At 48.6% G+C, this 21,610-nt stretch overlaps 1 protein-coding gene across 1 annotated transcript; it reads right to left on the bottom strand.

Moving 5' to 3' along the window:
• Window positions 1-7,445: 7,445 nt before the first annotated feature.
• ccdc102a (coiled-coil domain containing 102A) lies at window positions 7,446-17,168 on the bottom strand. The gene is made up of 9 exons (XM_068741868.1): window positions 16,802-17,168; window positions 16,353-16,724; window positions 14,940-15,187; window positions 13,673-13,781; window positions 11,326-11,442; window positions 10,525-10,734; window positions 9,990-10,160; window positions 9,420-9,523; window positions 7,446-7,584 (listed from the first exon to the last, which is right to left on the bottom strand). The coding sequence occupies exons 1-9, from the start codon at window positions 17,162-17,164 to the stop codon at window positions 7,446-7,448; spliced, it is 1,833 nt and encodes a 610-aa protein (XP_068597969.1). The 5' UTR covers window positions 17,165-17,168.
• Between the last annotated feature and the right edge of the window lie 4,442 nt (window positions 17,169-21,610).

The following is a 21,610-nucleotide window of genomic DNA, read 5'->3' on the forward strand; positions in this document are numbered from 1 at the left end:
ATATCTAATTACCTACCTACCTACCGACCGACCGACCGACCGACCAATCTATCTTTCTATGTATCTATCTATCTATCTACATCCATCCATCCACCGGTAGGTAGGTAGGTAGATATCTATCTACCTACCTACCTATCTACCGACCGACCGACCAATCTATCTATCTACATCCATCCGTCCATGCTTTATTTTGTTGTTCGAGCTGATGAGAAATGCTGCTTTTTGAGTCTGCATTCAGGTTGGGTTCACCCCAAGCCTGATTTCTGTCAGACAAAAGTCTGAAAGTCTGATCTAACAACAATGATAAAGCGGTGATTGGAAATTATTCTTTCTATCCATACTGTATCTGGATCATTCTCAAAGTTCTATCTATCTATGTATATCGGGGGTGGAACGTTTTGACTCCGCGGGCCGCAATGGCTTCTAAAATTTGACAGGAACTAATATACTGTTTGTGTGAAATCATATAAATGACATGTAGAAGCCATTACATGAACGGATTTGGCCTTTTACAGGCAGCATTACAGGGGAAAAAATTGAATTTCATTGTGTTTGCAGTATAAAAAGTGTAAAACATAATTACAATAAAAAGCTAATCTTAAAAAGGTAAAATGAATGAGGTTTAATTATAATAAAAAATGATATCTGATATAATCTATCTATCTATCCATCCATCCATCCTACCTACCGACCGACCTATCTGTCTATCTATCTACATCCATCCATCCATCCACCGGTAGGTAGGTAGGTAGATATCTACCTACCTACCTACCTATCTATCTACCTACCGACCGACCGACCAGTATCTATTTATCTATCTATCTATCCATCCATCCATCCATCCAGGTAGATATCTAATTACCTACCTACCTACCTACCTACCTACCGACCGACCGACCGACCAATCTATCTTTCTATGTATCTATCTATCTATCTACATCCATCCATCCACCGGTAGGTAGGTAGGTAGATATCTATCTACCTACCTACCTACCTATCTACCGACCGACCGACCAATCTATCTATCTACATCCATCCGTCCATGCTTTATTTTGTTGTTCGAGCTGATGAGAAATGCTGCTTTTTGAGTCTGCATTCAGGTTGGGTTCACCCCAAGCCTGATTTCTGTCAGACAAAAGTCTGAAAGTCTGATCTAACAACAATGATAAAGCAGTGATTGGAAATTATTCTTTCTATCCATACTGTATCTGGATCATTCTCAAAGTTCTATCTATCTATGTATATCGGGGGTGGAACGTTTTGACTCCGCGGGCCGCAATGGCTTCCAAAATTTGACAGGAACTAATATACTGTTTGTGTGAACTCATATAAATGACATGTAGAAGCCATTACATGAACGGATTTGGCCTTTTACAGGCAGCATTACAGGGGAAAAAATTGAATTTCGTGTTTGCAGTATAAAAAGTGTAAAACATAATTACAATAAAAAGTTAATCTTAAAAAGGTAAAATGAATGAGGTTTAATTATAATAAAAAAATGATATCTAATATCATCAATCTATCTATTTATCATAATCTATCTATCCATCCATCCATCCATCCATGCTTTTTGTTGTTAGAGCTGATGAGAAATGCTGCTTTTTGAGTCTGCATTCAGGTTGGGTTCACCCCAAGCCTTATATCTGACAGACAAAAGTCTGAAAGTCTGATCTAACCACAATGATGAAACAGTGATTGGACAATTATTTTTTCTATCCATACTGTATCTGGATCGTTCTCAAAATTCTATCTATTGATAGATCGATAGATAGATCGATAGATAGATTGATAGATTGATAGATTGATAGATTGATAGATTGATAGATAGATCGATAGATCAATAGATAGATATAATTTTGCACACAGGAATTCTTACCTGGCACTGTTGGCAAAACATGCTGAGTAATCAAGGTACCTGGACAGCGACAACATCATCAAGGCCTTTGCACTCACACTAAAATCATAATAGATGAGAAAAACCTTAGACTTACCATCAGATATCTTCACAACGAAACAATACGTCTGTTGTTGTGGTTATTTGCTGGATTTGCTGCTGAATACAGCTGGATCCTCAGTCCTGGTCCTCGGTCGGATATCTCTCTAAATTAAATGGGTTCCAAGTTATATCAAGACCCATCTTTAGATTTCTTTTGATCAAGATCCATTCGGTTTTCTGTAATCCTGCGAGTATATAGCCTCACATGTAAAGTTGGCTTTGATGTTCCTCTTCAAACCACCTGATGTAGCTTTGTTCTTTTGAGTCTGTTAATGGGGATTTAATGTAAAAATGAAATATTTTTACCTGACTATCCGGATCCGATCCGGATGAAATTCAGTGGTATGATAGAGGTTCCCGCCCTACATCACTGTCAAGTTCCATAAGCATCAGTCAATAATCAACCGAGATATTGAGGTACAAATTCTGAATCTACCTCTTGTCTGCTCTATAATCTCTTCCGGATCATCACCAAAATGTAATCATCTGTTCCTGGCACTGACAAAGCCTGAAAGACAAAGTCCCAACATTTCCTAAAATATTTCATCAAGCTCTGTACAGAACCTTTTGAGTTGTCTTGCTACCACAGACAGATTGACTGTCAGATGCCCACAATTGCATAGCCACCACCTTGGCAGAAGTATATATAATTTTGCTTCCTTTGATCCTTTGATCTTTTTGTTTGATTGGGACCCTCAATCTTGATCTTTTGCTTTTATTTTTGATCAGTGATGGACAGCTGTGATTGGAACTTTTTTCATATCCAGAAGGGTATCTGGATTGCTCTCAAAATTGAATGGGTTCAAGCTAGATAAAGACCCATCTTTAAATGTTTTTGCTCGATCCAGACTATACAGTATAGTGTATGCATTGCACACAGGTCTTATATACACATATGTGCAGTGTTATCCTCATTTTAGATGTCAAAATGATTTTGTGGTTCTGGGCGGGGTTTATTTTTTTTTGGGGGGGGGGGGGGGGTACGGTCCAAATGGCTCTGAGTCTATCTGTTTGCAGACTTCCCTCTGTCCACGCTATATTTTGTGGTTAGAGGTTATGGAAATGTAAAGCTTTTATTGTCATTGTCATCACAGTACAAGTACAACGCAATAAAGAAGATCGATGAGTGAGCATCGGCTGCACCAATTAAATTGCGCTGCCAACAACTCTCTTCTTGGAGAAGGTGCAGAAAGCAGCAGGTACACGACAACACACGTAGAAGGGAACGGCAGCTGCACTGGGAACGCTGCACTGGGAACGAGCAGGGATTTTTTCAATGTGAAACAGGAACCAGGCAAGTCCGGTGAACTGTCCTTCCGGGGGGGGGGGGGGGGGGGCGCACAGTAGGAAGATTTCTGAGAGCAGATGAGCCGTTGAATGGTGTGTGCGCGTGTGTGGATGTGAGTTCGTGTGTGTGAAAAGTCAGAGAGACATGTCCTTGGATTGTTTGGGTAGATAGATAAGATCTATAGAGAAGATCCCGGCGGCACGCAGAGCTCTCTCAGAGGGGGAGGGAGGGGTGGAGATGGACTGGAGACATAATAGATCCAATATTCTGACGAAATTAAAATTTAGCTTAATCCAAATATACAACTGGTCCTCAGTTATTTCTCGTTTCGTGTGCCAAGGCGAGACTTCAGTCCCTCCAAGCCAGTACCCCAGTCCGGAGATCTGCGATACAGTTCTACCTGCTGGCGCAAGATGGTATCCAGTTTCTGCCGGTCCTCCCCGGATCGATCCCTGAGCTCTTTGCCCAGGTCCTTGATTTGAGCCACCACACGGTCCCCCAAAGCACCAAAGAGCACTTTTAGATCCATGGTCAATTTATCCAGAACTTTGAAAGCCACGGTCTCAGATTTTCTGGTACACCAGGGCAACTCCCGTTCCAATTAGCAGATGCCCCCCCCCACCAATAAGCCAAACATCTTCAGTGTCCTCTACAGGACCGTGAGACAGACCACTCTCCATTTCTCCCAGGGATCCATGGTGTAGCCTGCTGCGTGGGTCCCGTCTGGACAGGTGGGCTCCCCCGGAGCCCCATGCTTGGGTGAAAAATTTTGATCAATCGCACTAAGAGACCAGTTAATCAATTCCATGAGTTAGTAGACCAGAGCTCAGCACGCAGCGGGTCCTGGAAAGCAGACAGACGAGACGAGACAAAGAATGCAAGCAGGGACGAAAGGACCACGTCTGCTCTCGTCGAAGACCGGAAGAAGAACATAGAGGCTGCTGAACAAGATACTGACGAAAGAGCTGCTATCTAAAGCTATGAATGCTAATGCTAGCGATGTGGACGTCAGCATTGAGGGACACAGGTCCAGGTTCTGCAGCACCACGGACAGAAGGACCTGCAGACAGACAGAAAGAGGGACAAACAGAGGGAGAGAGAGCACAAGACTACAGGGAAGAGAGAGAGATTACTGACAAATATTTATAACATGAATAATCAGATAAAGAGGGAGGAGCTCAGTGTGTCATGATGTTAAGCCACCAGTGCTGGCCTATGACAGCATATTGATTATTGTATTGATTAATTATAAGCTTTGTTAAAAAGGAAAGTCTTTAGTCTCCTCTTGAACATAGAGATGGTGTCTGTCTCACGAACCAATCAGGGAGCTGATTCCACAATAAAGGAGCTTGATAACTGAAAGCTCCGCCCCCCAGTCTGCTCTTGGACAGAGAGATGGTGTCTGTCCCTATGTTGTGTTATATACTGGTTTGTGTTGTGTTGTATGCCTGACATTAACATTCAGAGAGTACATTTCCACTAGCTTTCGTCAGAGTTGTCTTCATTGTATATTGTCGTGATCACATGAATAATAAATGTAAACATTAAGAACAATGAAACCGGTCGGCAGCGCATCCGTTCAGCGTGATAAATCGAATCCCACTACGGACGAGGCCTGGGACTGAAACGAAGGCAAACTTTGTGATTCCACACACGTTTTTGAGACTAAATAGTTTTAGGTCCGTTTTGTCGGCACAGTGTTGCTGAAAAATAAGTGTTTTGTTTAAATGACTGGAGGACGAATAAATCCCCAAGAGGTCTCGACATTTTCAAATCATTCTGAATGCTACAGAAACATCTTCCGCCTCCCCGAGGCTCGTCGGTGCAGCTCGGGGCGGCGGTGGCGCAGGTGGTTGAGCGGGTCGTCCTGTGATCGAGAGGTTGGTGGTTTGATTCCCGGCTCTGGCACGTGTCCACTGTCATTGTGCCCTTGGGCAAGAGGGCCGATGGCGCAGATTGGGAGCCTTGCTCCTGTCAGTCTGCCCCGAGGCGGCCGTAACTACCCCGGGGTGGCTGCGTCGTTCTTTTTTAAATACTCATCGGGTCTCCTGAGCAAAGAACTGAGGAAACTGCAGACATGATGATTTTCAGTTTTTACTTTGTCATAAGAAACAATTGATGTAAGAACAGTCGGTGAGCTGATCGGTGGAGCTGATCGGACCTTATCAGTGATAATCCATGGAGTCAAACGTGGCTCAGATCATTCCTGAGAATGCCTGACTGTTGCCTTGACTACGTGATGTCCGCTGGGTTGATGCAGAGAAACACAAACGTCAGGGCTCCGCCCACCAACAAAGCGATCGTCCTGAACGTCCTTCAAAGACTAAAACGAGCCGGGTTGAAAGATTCGCTACGTTACCAAGTCCAGGTCGGAAACATCAGGGAGCACGTGATGATGATGATGATGATGATGCTGCTGCTGCTCAGCAGAGGCCAACGCAGGTCAGCTCAGTAACATGAGCAGTACAGTAAGCATGTCGTCATAGCGACAGCGGATCTGAAATGCAGTGCACGTTAAAATGTTACATTGTTTGAAGTTTGTAGGGAAACATGCACAAACTCGCCACACACACATTCACAAGATGCTCTGTCAGCCGTGGAGCAATTATGGGGGCAGCAGTGCAATGTTCCTGCTGTTAACATAATGAACCCTCTCAGGATTGTTCACGCGCACACACACGCACACACACACTTCAGGTGTGTAATGCTAAATCAACAGTTTCAGGAATGATCTGTTCTACTGTACTCACGGGAAGCAGCTCATCACACCCACCAGCATCCTCAGCCAACACATTAGCTGCTGATGCAAAGGCAGGACGCAGAACAGCGTAGCAAGGGAGAGCGCCCCCCCCCCCCCCCCACCAGACGGAGCTCGTGGTGTAGCCGCTATCCAAAGGCTTTCTATTCTATTCTGTCCGTCATTCCCGGAAGGTGTCCTGTCCCAAGTCGTCTTCATTTAGGACCGATCCTTCACGGGAAGAACAGACGGTCTCTGAAACTCAATTCAGACCAGCCAGATGAAGAGAATGGAGAAAGACGACACGGTGAAACGTGTTTCTTTAGATTTACAGTTGCCATTTATAGAGTTAATATATCACCGCTGTGGTACAGATCATTAATATAAAAGGACACTAGAACAATGACGACATAAATAGTTCAGAATCTGGATCAGTAAAAAGATCTTGGTCCCGTTCCGGAGGACGAAAGTGAAGACAAACATTTATTACTGGTTTTTTACGACATGAAAATACCGAAGTTTTCTTTCACAGGCAGGGAATTTAGCCGAATAACAAATCAAATGTCTCTGAAGTTCAAAGCTTTCCTCCTGGTGAAATCAGGGCGTGTCTAAAGGAGACCTCATCGGCCCCTAAACGCACCTCTGGAGTGAAGGCCCTCGAGTCCTGAGGGAGCAGCTGGACCTCCAGACCAGCCCGAGGCTTTTTTCTCAGTTCGGTAAGGAACCCAGGGCAAGAACCGGAGGTTTGGTTCCACTGGCGAAGGATCGGGTTCCAACAAGACCGCCGCTCGACTGAAGAGGCGCGGCCAGGTTCCAGCCTCCGGTGAGCACCGTGGAACGTGTTCTAGTCCAGAGCATCAACCAGAATGGTCCTGCGAGGTGGGCGGGGCTTGGATGGCGGCAGGCTGGTAGCGAACACGTCTTTGTGTTTGGTCTCAGAGGTTGTTCATTTTACACCGTAATGCACAGGAAACAATACGAAGGAAGCTTTTCACGATAAACAGCTAAAAAAGGACACTTTAGTAGACAAACGGACAGTCGAGCGACAAAACCTGATCAATGCTGCCTCCTGAGATTGATCTGAGAGCCCGTCTGTAAATCAGGGGACATGGGGAGACACCTGAGACAGCAAACGCCTCGTCATATGTCCAAGTTCCAACACGATCTCGACTCAGCTGCAACCCGGATTACAGAGTGGAGCTGGCCCCTCCCACTCATGTTTAAAGACACGAGAAATAGACTTTGGATTGTTCCACATAAACGCTGCTCCAACGAGGCAGAGCCTTCAGTTACAAATCAGCTCCTCGATCAATGACACAAATACCAGAACGCAAACAGTCGAAGCTTTGAAGCTCGGGGGGTATGAAAGGCCGTATTTAGGACTGACACTGAAACGGTGGACGCACTGGACGCTATCCTGTGTGTCAAGGGATCTGGAGCTGCAGGTCTTCGTCGTCCTCGTCCTCGTCCATGTTGCTGCTTGGCCCGTCTGAGTTTTCAGGGCTGAAGCGAGTCGATCTCATCTTTCCAAACAGGCCGGGATTCTGCTGCTGCCGCCTCAGCCTGGCAGAGACGGGGAGAGACGACGCATCAGGACCATCACCTCTCCACCCCAACCCTGTGTGTCCATCTGGGACAAACCCGATTACACCCTCAGAACCTGCAGGTTCGTCAAGTTGGACGGGTCATTGCCTGGATTTGAGGTCAACGTAGCATCGGTTGAAGAGTCTGAACATTCCATGGCAATCATAAAGTACTTGCTGCAGTTTTTTAGTTTGGACCCAAGCGGTGAAACAACCTGTGATGACTGCTAGCCTAGCTAAACAGCCTGAACACGACGCCAGCTAGCCTGTGATGACTGCTAGCCTAGCTAAACAGCCTGAACACGACACCAGCTAGCCTGTGATGACTGCTAGCCTAGCTAAACAGCCTCAGCACAACGCCAGCTAGCCTGTGATGACTGCTAGCCTAGCTAAACAGCCTGAACACGACGCCAGCTAGCCTGTGATGACTGCTAGCCTAGCTAAACAGCCTGAACACGACACCAGCTAGCCTGTGATGACTGCTAGCCTAGCTAAACAGCCTCAGCACAACGCCAGCTAGCCTGTGATGACTGCTAGCCTAGCTAAACAGCCTGAACACGACGCCAGCTAGCCTGTGATGACGGTGCACTCTGCTAGCCTAGCTAAACAGCCTGAACACGACGCCAGCTAGCCTGTGATGACGGTGCACTCTGCTAGCCTAGCTAAACAGCCTGAACACGACGCCAGCTAGCCTGTGATGACGGTGCACTCTGCTAGCCTAGCTAAACAGCCTGAATACGACGCCAGCTAGCCTGTGATGACGTTGCACTCTGCTAGCTTAGCTAAACAGCCTCAACACGACGCCAGCTACCCTGTGATGACTGCTAGCCTAGCTAAACAGCCTCAGCACAACGCCAGCTACCCTGTGATGACTGCTAGCCTAGCTAAACAGCCTCAGCACAACGCCAGCTACCCTGTGATGACTGCTAGCTTAGCTAAACAGCCTCAACACGACACCAGCTACAATGTGATGACTGCTAGCCTAGCTAAACAGCCTCAGCACGACGCCAGCTAGCCTGTGATGACGGTGCGCTCTGCTAGCCTAGCTAAACAGCCTCAGCACAACGCCAGCTACCCTGTGATGACTGCTAGCTTAGCTAAACAGCCTCAACACGACGCCAGCTACCCTGTGATGACGGTGCGCTCTGCTAGCCTAGCTAAACAGCCTCAGCATGACGCCTCGGGGTATCATGATCAAGAGTTACGAGAGCAATGAACACGAGCAGCAATTCCCTGAGTGCTGATTGCTTTTACGAGATGCTAACAGCTGCTGGAGCGACCCTGAGAGCGTCTGCACCATACGACGAGGAAGGAGGACCGGTTTACGCTTTGCAGCTTTTCATACAAGACTCCGCCCAATTTAATTATAGCTTCATATCTTGATAGCTGCTGAGGTCATCAGCCGAGTCCGATCGGAATTCTGCATCTTAGAGTTTAACAACTAGGCTTGTGTCAATCTCTGAAGCCGTTACCATGCCGACATGTCTGTCACTCCTCAGAGCAGAGCAATAGAGATCTCTGTTACTATGGTAACCTGCAGCTGGGAGCGCCGTCGTTGGCTGTCAGAGCGATAACGTGGAGCTGAGGAACTTTACGACCCCCCCCCATGGAGCCATTTGGGCTATATGCAGCAGGCAAGGATTTTCCTTCTCTGCTTCCGATTGGCTGATGGTTGTTGTGACCCAAATGTGTCAGGGTCAGAGCCAATCAGAGGCTTAGAAGGAAAATTAGGGTGGCACTTGATGCCGGTGTGCTGCTGTCTGTGTGTGTGCGTGTGCGTGTGCGTGCGTGTGTGTGCGTGTGTGTGCGTGTTACCTTGACTGTAAGTGTTCCAGTTGCACCTGCAGGTTCTCAGATTGCTCCACCTGCTCATCTAGAGACCTCTGCAGCTTCCTGGTCTGGTTATGAGACTCATCCAACTGAGCACACACACACACACACACACACGGTCATATGAAATAATAAAAGATGACATGTTTTCTGATAGGTGGAGCGTTTGTAGACGGGAGCAGGGACTTAGTTGTTTACGTAATGTGGTAGAGCAGCTCCAGAGGAAACTCGGATGTGTTTTTAAGTGATGTCATGTTCTCACATTGCGATCATCTGGCTTACACTCCCCAATGTATCATATCAGAAATATAGGAGTACATCATGAGGGTAACGTCTCACATACTTGTCTCCAAGTCCAGTGAATCAAGGAATCTGATGTGTTTAAGCTACTTGAACTAACTGGAACCCACATCCACATTGCGCCCCCCCCCCCCCGTGTCCTCTGCAGACAGCCAACCCGACTAGAAGCTGTGTCTATACGCCGATGAATGAACCTTTATGGAATGGTGAGAAGATGAAGGTGTTCACTGAGAGGACGTGAAGTCTTGCCCCCACCTCATCCTCGGCCTGTCCCAGCTCCTTTTTCAGTTCCTCCACCCTCAGTCGTAGCTTTTTGACTTCGGACTCATGGCCGTCCACCCTCCGGTTGGCATGAGCCAGTTCTGCTGTCTTCTCCTGGAACTGCTTCTTCAGCTTAGAGTGAACATGGCGGAGGTCAGCTAGCTCCTAAGGACGAAAGCAGCAGAGCAATAGGTGAAGATGGCCCCCCCCACGTCCTTCATGACTGGAAGTCTTCATCCACCACCGTCTCCTCAAAGTACTTTAGGAAGTAGTTCTACACAGAGATAGACTGAGCAAATGTAACAAATGGTTTCTGTTAGAGGGACAACAGACAAATACTCCCAGACTCCGCCCAATTTAATTACATCGTCACGATACATCCCAAAAATATGGTGATACATGCTAAAATCGCACATCGCCCAACCCTACTCTGTAGCTCCAGCCCCCCACCCACGAGGAAGCACAGACAGCTCCAGCCAAGGCAGGATGCAGGAAGTGGGCGGCGGCCGCATGACATCACTGGTCCCACCTTGTTCCTCTCAAGCAGCTCCTTCTGGACGACCTTCAGGTCAGAGTCGAGGGCGGCGGTCGCCTGCCGGCGCTTTTTGGCCAGTTGCTCTTCGAGGTCTTCGGCCTGAGCTCTCAGCTTCTTGTTGTCCCTCTCCAGGGCGAGTTTGTCCGTCTCCAAGCGCTCCCTACGCCCCCACTCTGCAGCATTCTCCACCTGCAGCCTCTCCATCTGATGGACGGACGGAGAGAAGAAAGAGTCGTGAACGGCCTTGTGGTGACATCTGGATGAAAACGGGGCTCAGTGATTCAGAACTAAACATCCAGATGTGAATGAGGGGGGGGGCTCGAGTAGAGGTTTGGTGTGTCTATGTCTGAAGCTGTCCATGCTTTACATCCATTCATCTTCTGGACCGCTTTGTCCGTTACCGGGTCGCGGGTCGTGCTGGAGCCTGTCCCAGCAGTCAACGGGCGATAGGCGGGTACACCCTGGACAAGTCGCCAGTTCATCACAGAGCCACACACAGACAGATAATTATTCAAACACACACTCGCAAAGAGAGAATTGACCAATCAATCCATCTTTTTTATTCCTATTAAATAAACGGACTATTTAACTCCTCCTCTTCCCTGTTAATCTCCCGACACCCATGTACAGTTGTGCTGCAGCAGCCACTAGGTGGCAGCAGCGGCATTATCAACACTTAGTTCAAGTGTCAATCAGTCCAACTGTAAAGTGCCTTGAGATGTCTTTCTGTTGTAATCTGGCGCTATAGAAATAAAGTTGAATTGAACTTGACTCTCTGCTCTGCTGAAATCTCACCTCAGCCCGGAGCTCAGCTAGTTTCTTGTCCATGCTGTTCCGGGCACCCAGCTCATCCTCCAGGTCTTCGGATATGCGGCCCAGTTCATCCAGATGCAATTCCTTCAGTAGGTTCAGCTAGATGGCGTTAGGAAGGGGAACAAACATGTAACTACGCAGTGCTTCTCTCCTCTATCAAACCAATCAAAGCCCTTTACGACGCGTCAGCATCCACCCAGCAACACCCATGAACACAGGCGCTCACACACCAGCATCGCTCAAGGACAACATCTCGACGATCCTTCCTTTCACTCCCGCTGTACAAGAGAAGCAGCATTTTACAACAAGCTGAAAGTGAGACGGTGTAAACCTCTGAGGAGAAACATGAACATTGAAACATGACACTGACATTATCAGAGGCAGAAGCAGACCAACCTCTCTACCAAAAAACTAACTTCAGCCATTTACAGGAACACACATATATGTATGCAATACATTTTCTTGTCATGCCGTGACGGAGCGGTTTAAAGGAGGTCGGTGACTGTAAGGTCGTGGTAAGAGAGTGTAGCCAGCCAGCATAGGCTGGTGGTGTTTTGTGATGTGTCTGTACTTATGTTTGTGTATTTAGTCATTACTGTTACATGCAGCACGACTTCACCGAGAAACATTCCTAGTCTGTGAACCCTCACTGACAATAAACACCTTCTGGTTCTGAGATGACTCTAGTGGTGAAGCTTTCAGGGAAGAGGTGAGACAGCTTCTGAGTGGACAAGAGATGCTTCCTGAAGACTGGGATACAACAGCTAAGGTGATCAGGGAGACAGGTAGGAGAGGACTGGCTGTGTCTTCTGGAAGGAAAGGAGATAAGGAGACCTGGTGGTGGAAGAAGGAAGTGCAGATGTGTAAACAGGAAAAGAGGTTAGCTAAGAAGAAGTAGGACATTGAGAGGACAGAAGAGAGTAAACAGGAGTACAGGGAGACGAGACGCAAGGCAAAGGTAGAGGGGGCAAAGGTCAAACAGAGGTCATATGATGACCTGTATGAAGGTTAGATAGTAAATAGGGAGAGACGGATCTGTCCAGGCTGGACAGACAGAGAGACAGAGACAGGAAGGATGTCCAGCAGGTTAGAGTGATGAAGAGTAGAGATGAAGGTGTTGACAGAGATCAGTAGTGTGTAGGAAGATGGAAGAAGTATTTAGAGGAATTAATGAATGAGGAAAATGAGAGAGAACAAAGGGGAGTAGAGGAACCTGATGTGGAGCAGGAAGTGACAAAGATTAGCACGAGTGAAGTTAGAAAGGCGATGAAGAGGATGAAGAATGGGAAGGCAGTTGGCCCGGATGACACACCTGTGCAGGTATGGAAGTGTCTAGGAGAGGAAGCTGATGAGTCATACGATGAAGTTATGGGAAAAAGTGGACAGAAGTAAGTATTTGTAAGCAGCAATATGGCTTTCTGATGAGGAAGAGTACCACAGACGCAAAGTTAGCGTTGTGGCTAACATTGGAGAAGTACAGTGACACCGAGTCCAAGTGAAATCAATGTTACACCCAAGACAAGCTCTGGTGTAGGACCTCGAAGCGCACCAAGAGGAGACCGACGTGTGCGGTGCTTCGTAAGCATTCGTCGTTGTGCTCTCTTTCCTGAAACACGTGCTTCTTGTGCCTGTTTTTGTTAAATGTACCCTCATTATGGCTCCAAATAAAGTCCATCGTCTTAATCTGACAAGCAAAACAAACCAATCAAAGTCACAGGCCAAGGTTCCACTGGATTTCCTCTGTCGGGATCTTCCACATTAATCCCGGCTCCATAGCACTGGACTGCCCCCCAGTGGCGGAATGCTGCCAGAGCATCAGTCAGGGGTCGGGGCGCCCGATCAAACGTGACCCTGTAATATACTGCGCAGGCCCCCAGAATACAGAACACGGAATATCGGACAAAACATGCTATTGAATCTTTGAGTATTTAGTGTTGTGATGTAGACAGCTATTTGTAGTAAAACTTTATGCATCTTCTCTTTCTCTTTTTCTGCTGTGATTCTTGAGGCCCTTGACTAAAACCAGCTGGAAGTTCGACTCACTCGTCTGCGTGAGCTTCTGCCCACGTTCACATTTGACCATGCGTTGTGTTTGGTGCCTTCAGAAGGAGTTTGTGTTTTTGAGACATTGTTGAAAATGGCTGCCCTGCGGTTTCAGTGCTTTGGGAGTCCGTTTCAGTAACTCTAGCCGGTCTGTGTGTGAGAGTGACAACGATGGATCAGGGCAGTTCATGGATGACTGGCCCATCGGTATCCAGTCCAGTAGCAGCTCCACACTCAATGCGCTGCTGGTGAGTGGTAACCTAGCAACGCGACGAGGGCGTCTCACCTGTTTGAGAGAATCCTGTTTACTCTTGTTGAGCTCGTCGTATTTCAGTTTCCACTGACTGAGTTCAGCCTCCAGTCGTTCAATGCTCCTGCTGAGAGCGAGCTTGTCTCTGGGGGGAACACAAAGACAAGCTCATGTTAACCCCCAGAACGCGCTGCGTCGGCCCCCAGAACGTGCTGCGTCGGCCCCCAGAACGTGCTGCGTAGGCCCCCAGAACGTGCTGCGTAGGCCCCCAGAACATTCTGCGTCGGCCCTCAGAACGTGCTGCTTCGGCCCCCAGAACGTGCTGCGTCGGCCCTCAGAACGTGCTGCTTCGGCCCCCAGAACGTGCTGCGTCGGCCCCCAGAACGTGCTGCGTCGGCCCCCAGAACGTGCTGCGTAGGCCCCCAGAACGTGCTGCGTAGGCCCCCAGAACATTCTGCGTCGGCCCTCAGAACGTGCTGCTTCGGCCCCCAGAACGTGCTGCGTCGGCCCTCAGAACGTGCTGCTTCGGCCCCCAGAACGTGCTGCGTCGGCCCCCAGAACGTGCTGCGTCGGCCCCCAGAACGTGCTGCGTCGGCCCCCAGAACGTGCTGCGTCGGCCCTCAGAACGTGCTGCGTCGGCCCCCAGAACGTGCTGCGTCGGCCCCCAGAACATTCTGCGCGGCCCTCAGAACGTGCTGCGTCGGCCCCCAGAACGTGCTGCGCCGGCCCTCAGAACGTGCTGCGTCGGCCCCCAGAACGTGCTGCGTCGGCCCCCAGAACATGCTGCGTCGGCCCCCAGAACGTGCTGCGTAGGCCCCCAGAACGTGCTGCGTAGGCCCCCAGAACGTGCTGCGTCGGCCCCCAGAACGTGCTGCGTCGGCCCCCAGAACGTGCTGCGTAGGCCCCCAGAACGTGCTGCGTAGGCCCCCAGAACGTGCTGCGTCGGCCCCCAGAACGTGCTGCGTCGGCCCCCAGAACGTGCTGCGTCGGCCCCCAGAACGTGCTGCGTCGGCCCCCAGAACGTGCTGCGTAGGCTCATCTGAGTCAGCAGAAAAACAACGCTGCTTTTGACATTTATGAACGGTCACCCTTACGGTTATGGAACAGTACGCTTCATGCATGTTGGGTTCCAGTTTTAAAGCACCAATCACACACAGGCACACAGCGGTGGGAGGGGCGACATGGAAGGCCATCAGCCGGGACGCAACCTCAGCCAAAGCAGCTCGGGAAAACAAACTGCGTAGGATTGTGACAATCACACATTAGGACCAGAACCCAGCCCAGCAGGCTTTGGATGTCCTACTCTCTCTCCTTGAGCAGGACTTTCTGGGACTCGTCCAGGCGAAGCTGGAGGGCGTTGAGTTTGCTGGCGTCGTCCTCCCCCGTGCTGATGTCGTCCCACAGCTGCCTGCTGCGCTCCTGTCGGCTCAGGCAAGAGGAGGAGCGGGAGCCTGACGGATTAGCAGCGACACTGCTAGCCCGGCCCTCCCAATCCTCCGGGTCGCCGTCCCGGGCTCTGGAATGAAGGACTGACTCCGTCACTTCCACATCCTGAGAGAGAGAAAGGAAAACCTGACACCAGAACCCCGTTTTATTTCTCATGAAGGAACGGGACATTTGGCAGGATTAGTGCTGAAACACGAGGGCAGTCTTATTCCTTACGGTCATCGTTGAATGGCTTGTTCCTGATTAGAATTCAAACATGTCACCTGGTGGTTTATCTGCATTTCATTTATGGCATGTTATTTCTGTTATTACACAGGTCGTCCAACAGGGGGCAGTGTTGTAGCAGTCAGACCATACAACACCACATGTGGGGATCCAATGGAGGGCTGAGGTTAGGTACCAGCTAACCAACAGAGTTGATTTAGATTGCCACAGCCTCGGTGTGTTTTTCTGTGTGTTACTATGGAAACCTGAGCCAGATGAAGGTCAAATCTGATGCACAAGTACCCAACCACTATCTGCCTACGCACTATTCTACCTCTCAGATACATGCACAAGTACCCAAACAAATCCATGTCAGGTCCAAAGTTATACCTCAAGTTAAATTATGTTCTAGAAAGAACATAATTTATATCACAATATTTATATTTAAGTAAATTGTCAATACAAAGAGTGAATGACAAACACATATTTTCATTCTAAAGAGAACCAGTTTTATTTTCTTTAATGGTCATTGACAAAAAAAAAAAACATGAACATTTTTTTTGTAAATTCTCTGAACGTGTAGATTTTAGAGTTTTTCTCTTTATGTTTGTGTGTAGTCCAGACAAAGTACTACTACGTTTAGGCTGCCCTTACTGAGAGTACCATCTTCCAGCAGTAGCAATACACACGCACGTTGTGCCTAAAGGAAGGTTCAGCGGCACCAACCTCGTCAGACAACGTGAGCTTTTGCCAACGCCGACTCACCTGTCTGGGCGTGTCTTCAAACGCCTAATAAAGTTGGAGGTCGTCGTCTTGGCGTCGCTAATTTGAACTCCACAAACTTTACATTTAGCGAGTCTCTTGTCCTGCGCCGGATAAAATCCTTAAACGCAAAAGATAAGGCACGGCAGCGCATTACGTCGTCACCCGGGACGTCATTACGTTGTTTGCGCTGGAGAAGCAGCGCGAGAGAAGAAACACCGAAGACTATCCTGCCGTGTTTGTCTAGGACGAACACCTGATTGACAGAGAATGTCTTGAACTTCATCTGTACACGCACACGTACCTTTTGTTGACTCATCCTTTGCCTTTCCAAGTCCACATCCCTCACTGGTTCTGACTCCGGGGACTCGAGTGGTCCTTCCTCAACCCTGTCCAGCTTGCCGTCTGCATGGACCTGGGAGGAGGTGGAGGAAGAAGCAGGGGAGGAAGGAGGGACGGATGACGAGGAGGAGGAGGGGGCCCCACAGGTGCGTGCCGGGGAGACGGGTATGACAGATATCGGGGGGGCCGTGAGCATCTCCTGCCGTAGCGTCTCGTTCTCCGAGGCCAGCTCCTGCCGGTCCCGGCGAACGCTGGTCAGCTCTTTGGTGAGGCTGTCCAGCCGCTGTCGGAGCTGACGAACCTCGTCCCGGGCCCGGTTACGCTCTGCACGAACCTGCAGACGCAAAGCACACCAGATCACTGGCCCCACCGTGTTTACACGGACGATGCGTTCAGGGACCAGCGGCCCACCTTGCTCCACTTCTCCCTCCAGTTGGCAGTGCAGTCCGACCACCACCTCATGGTCTTCTCCATCTGAGCTGCTCTTGCCCGAGCCTCCTCCAACTCCCTGATCCTCAGCTCCTCCCTACTCTCCCAGTCGGGTCTGCCTTCTTCGCACATGGCGCCCAGGGATCCCAGCCCGAGGCCCCCCAGCCCTGGTGACAGCAGCAGTGGGGGGCTGGAGCTTGGGGTTCCTCCAGTGGGGCTAGGGGTGTGAGTGAAGCTGTCGGGGGAGCAGATCCCCCTGTCGGAGCCCAAACCCAGGCTGCAGAGGAGGCCGCCCGCGGCGGCCTTACCGCTTTCGGACAGGTGGGGGCTGGGGGTGTGGTTCATAATGAAGAGGGCGGTGTTGGGGAGGTCGGTTCACATTCAGGAGAACATCTTCCTCATCAGTGATCAGCCTGGATAGACGAAGACGGGGATGATTATCAGCTGCTAGGAGGAAATCCAGTCCGTCTGGATTAGATCTGCTGTCGTCGTGGAAATAAAACTACTCAGAGGTCAAACAAATCAAGTTCCGTTCAAAAACGTCGGGACACACATTAGTGCATATTTAGACGCTGAGCAAGCGGCTGGTCGTTCAGAGCTCGGGGGGCTTTGGGCTTGTAGTTGGTAATGGCCCCCAGCCCCCTCCAAACTGCTGCTGGAGCCTGCGTGAATATACTGATTTAGCGTTCTTCAGCTCCCTGCTAAACCTGTACTTCACCTCCTTGTAGCTGTCCCTGTCTCCGCTCCTGCGCGCTGCCTCTTTCTCACGTCCGATCTGGCTGAGCGTCGAGGTGAACCGGGGCGTGTCGTTAGCATAACTCGCCTACTGATTATATAACGCTGGGCGATACTGAGCAGGACAGAAAAACATTTACGTGTACAAACAATATGTACAGATTCTCCATTATGCAAATAAATAGTAGACGTTTCTATGCGAACTTTGATGGTAAAAAAGAGCCATTTACAGAAATAAGTAAGACTATTCAGGACATATGGGCCGACAACATGGACCGGGAGGAGCTGCTGCATTGTTTGTGGACACGAACCAGAGATTCAGTGTTGTGGAGGACATGTCTGTCCCTATAGGAAATATACTCGAGTGGATAGTAAACGAAATACCGAGGGAGACAAGAATGTGATTCCAAGTTGTACTTATAGGAAACCAGGCTGAGGTACTGAAAAATTCAGAGAAATGATGGATGATCTGCCCCCCCCCCCCCCCAACCACTGGTCTACATGATGCTTATGATGAGTATAGAGCAATATTTAAAACACTGTATGATAGAAACTAAAGAGAATCAATAATAACATCCCTGGATGACAACGCTTTATAAAGAATTTGTCAAGCAGTGAACTAAAGAAGTGCAAAAGATTTGGTAGTTTGTTTTTGTATTTTTGAAGAAAAGCAAAGAAAGAATATAACAATAAATTATTGGGAAGAAAATAAATCTGATGTAAGAGAAATATGGAAAATATTAAATAAGGTAATACAAAATCTTCTGGTCAGTTGAGCTACCCAAAGTATTTTAGTGTGGAAGGAAAATAAAATGATGACAAAGGGGGCAAATTCTTTCAATAACATTCTTGTCACCAATGAACGCATGAACGAATGAACGAACTGATTAAAATGTGAGTTTAACATCATGACATCAGGAATCCAGCCATTTGACAGGACTCTGGTGAACCTGCAGCTCTTCATCTCACTCCACGTTCGTTCCTACCTTCATCACCGTTGCAGTCACAGCGAGAAATAAAACATCAAAGGCTTTTTCTGGTCCAAAACTTTGAGTTGTTCCCTTTCAATATCTTCTCAGAGTTGATGTCTCTCTTTCTTGCACAGCCCTGATTTATGTGAATGTGGCCATAAACAGATGCAGCTGGGAGGCACCGAGGATTTCCCCTCGTGCTCGCCAACATTTCTGTGTCCGTTTCAGTGAAGGTTCTCTGGACTCGGAATGAGAACCGGGTCTGGACTCGGAATGAGAACCGGGTCCGGACTCTCAGATCGGTCGGGGAGAAGCCGAAGGATCACGCCGGCCTGGAAGCCGTGAATCAGCGACTTCTCTGATGTCGCGCAAAAAATGTAAATAATTACAATGAAAAAATCATTTATAGTTACATTCATCCAGTAATTTGTACTAAAAGTTATTTTCATTTAAATCTCTGAATTTTCACATCACTGAGCATCACCATGGACTGATCAATCACTAGCCAACTGTGCTACATGCTAGCAGTGAGACCGTATTGATCAATCACTAGCGAACTGTGCTACATCCTAGCAGTGAGACCGTATTGATCAATCACTAGCTAACTGTGCTAGATCCTAGCAGTGAGACCGTATTGATCAATCACTAGCCAACTGTGCTACATCCTAGCAGTGAGACCGTATTGATCAATCACTAGCCAACTGTGCTACATCCTAGCAGTGAGACCGTATTGATCAATCACTTGCTAACTGTGCTACATCCTAGCAGTGAGACCGTATTGATTAATCACTAGCTACTGTGCTACATGCTAGCATTGAGACTGTACTATTTACTATAGCTACTACTGTACTTTCGGCTTGTCGCAACAGCAACATTTGCACGGTGCTGAGCCACTTGGAATACAGGGGGGGGGGCGCTATGTCAGGATGATCTTCATAGACGATAAACAACATTCAATTGGGTCATCCCATAATAGCCAACGAACTGTCTGACCTTGCCCCCATTCCTCTTCCTGCACCAAGTCCACGACACCCCATCATGAAGCCCGTGGACAGACTCATCTCAGGAAGACCCAACGATCTCGGTGGTTTCCAGCAAGCAACCTGAAATATTGGGTTTCAGGAAGAACACAGGTCCGATGCCGTCACCCCAACTATAAACGGGGACCGTGTGGAAATCCCACCTTTGGGGATCCAGGAACCCCCTTCTTGCAGTGCTAAAGTAATCCCAGCAGCAACTGCACTTTGAGAGTTCTGAGGAGCCAAAGCACCACGCCCCCGCCCCAGAGCATTATGGGATACTACTGATAACATGATAATAATGGCTTTCTATTCCATCTGGAGAGCGTGTTGCGTGAATGAATGGGTGGAGGCCGTCTATCACAGACGCCATGTCAACAACAAGTCGGCTTCCAGACCTCAGAGAGTCACTGAGCTGAAAACAGAGTGAGAGGAAGCGGTCAGAAAGGGCAGGGCAAGAGGGGGGCGGCTCCAAGACGGTTCCAAGACGGCTCCAAGACGGCGCCGAGCGCTCTGCAGAAAGCTGGTGCCGAGCGCAAGGAAACCGTGTCAGGGGTTGGAGCGTGTGTGTGTGAGCAGCCGAAGTGACTGGAGGCGCTCCGCCAGCCGGCACACGGGCTCCAAACACAAACCGAAGAACCAGAACCAACCGACAGCATTCTCTGCACCCGGTAATAGACCAGAAGGCAGACGGCTGGTCCGGAAGGGACCCACTACCCGCCCCGATGGAGGACAGAGAAGGGAGGAAAGAGGGAGGCTGGGTGGAGGACCTGAAAGGATGTTGATATTCCACACAGGAAGACAGACAAAAGGTCTGCTGGACAAACACCGGGCCGAACAAACGAGATCCGTTTGCTTGGCTGCACTAAAGGGTGATTTACTTTTTGTTACGCCGCTGTATATGAAAAATAAATAGTCTCTGGTAATATGAGAGAGAGCGAGAGAGAGAGAGAGAGAGAGAGAGAGTTCATGCTTTCACATAAACCAAACAATGCTTTATATTTTACACATGCTGTATTTGTTGAGGTTGCTTTTTTGACTAATGACGCATGGATTTGTGGGGACATGGTCACATGCAAACAATTTATCATCAAAAAGTCTTTAAACGGGACTTGGGAGACAAAAATGCAGAATGTATCTCGATAGACTTCACTCGTTGGCACTAAAGCGATTCTGATCCGTTTTCTACACCTCAGTGACGCCATGAGAAATAGAATCATGAATGAATTCACGCCAGCTGCACATGAAACTAGAAAGACAATCAGAGACTGCAGACCCTCGCCTCCAAAAGACTATTGGATCTTGTGAGACAGTAAACAGGGCTTCCGGATCAGAGGGGTCAAACCTGCTCTAGCTTGCTGCTCCGGAACGTACTACAAGACACTTTCTGGACTCTTTTTCCCATCATGCCATTCGTTTCCCTCCCTCTTAAAGCGACAGTTTACAGCAGAGGCACAATTCCAGATGTAAAAATAATTCTAGAATCTGGATCCAGATCCGGATCAACGCCATTCTTGGGGAGGACCGAGCCACGGACAGAACCTTGCTTGTGTAAAAATTTCAAGTCGATTGGGTTACTAGTTTTTGAGTTATGCGCTCGGACAGACAAACGGACCCAATTGCAATACCCTCGCCTCCCCTTCGGCGAGGGTAACTATACGTTCATAAACACACAGACATCCTCTACTCCTTCAAAATAAGAGCACTCCTACAGGAAACAGGAAATGAAACGACTCGGTGTTCAATTAGGACAGAAACGTAAAAAAGGTCACTTGAATGGACACATCTCGTGTGTGCGTGTCCCCCCTATGGAGGACACCCCCATGGAGGACCCCCCCCCCCATCCCCGGATCAAGCGTCATCCCGGTCAGATCATTGTATTATTGAGACACTTCGGTCAGAAACTCAGTCGTGTTTCTTGTTGTGATGACTTACACATATAAAACTTCATAAAAGTGACAGCTGCTTACTAGTCTTTATAAATAGGCCACGCCCCTCTGGGTTTCCTTTGAACCCACTCCCACAGCTGGTGGGGGGGTGTGAAGCTTCCAGGTACCACTGGGGTT

Source organism: Brachionichthys hirsutus, chromosome 1, assembly GCF_040956055.1.
Source record: "Brachionichthys hirsutus isolate HB-005 chromosome 1, CSIRO-AGI_Bhir_v1, whole genome shotgun sequence".
Classification (NCBI taxonomy): Eukaryota; Metazoa; Chordata; class Actinopteri; order Lophiiformes; family Brachionichthyidae; genus Brachionichthys; species Brachionichthys hirsutus.

Bases quoted from the DNA above. Each gene is read 5' to 3' on its own strand.
- ccdc102a (XM_068741868.1), bottom strand. From the start codon at position 17,164: ATGAACCACACCCCCAGCCCCCACCTGTCCGAAAGCGGTAAGGCCGCC. The intron at 13,782-14,939 runs GTAGGACATCCA...TGTTCCCCCCAG, and splicing joins GTCCTGCTCAAGGAGAGAGA to AGACAAGCTCGCTCTCAGCA. The intron at 9,524-9,989 runs GTGGGGGCAAGA...GTGTGTGCTCAG, and splicing joins TGGGACAGGCCGAGGATGAG to TTGGATGAGTCTCATAACCA.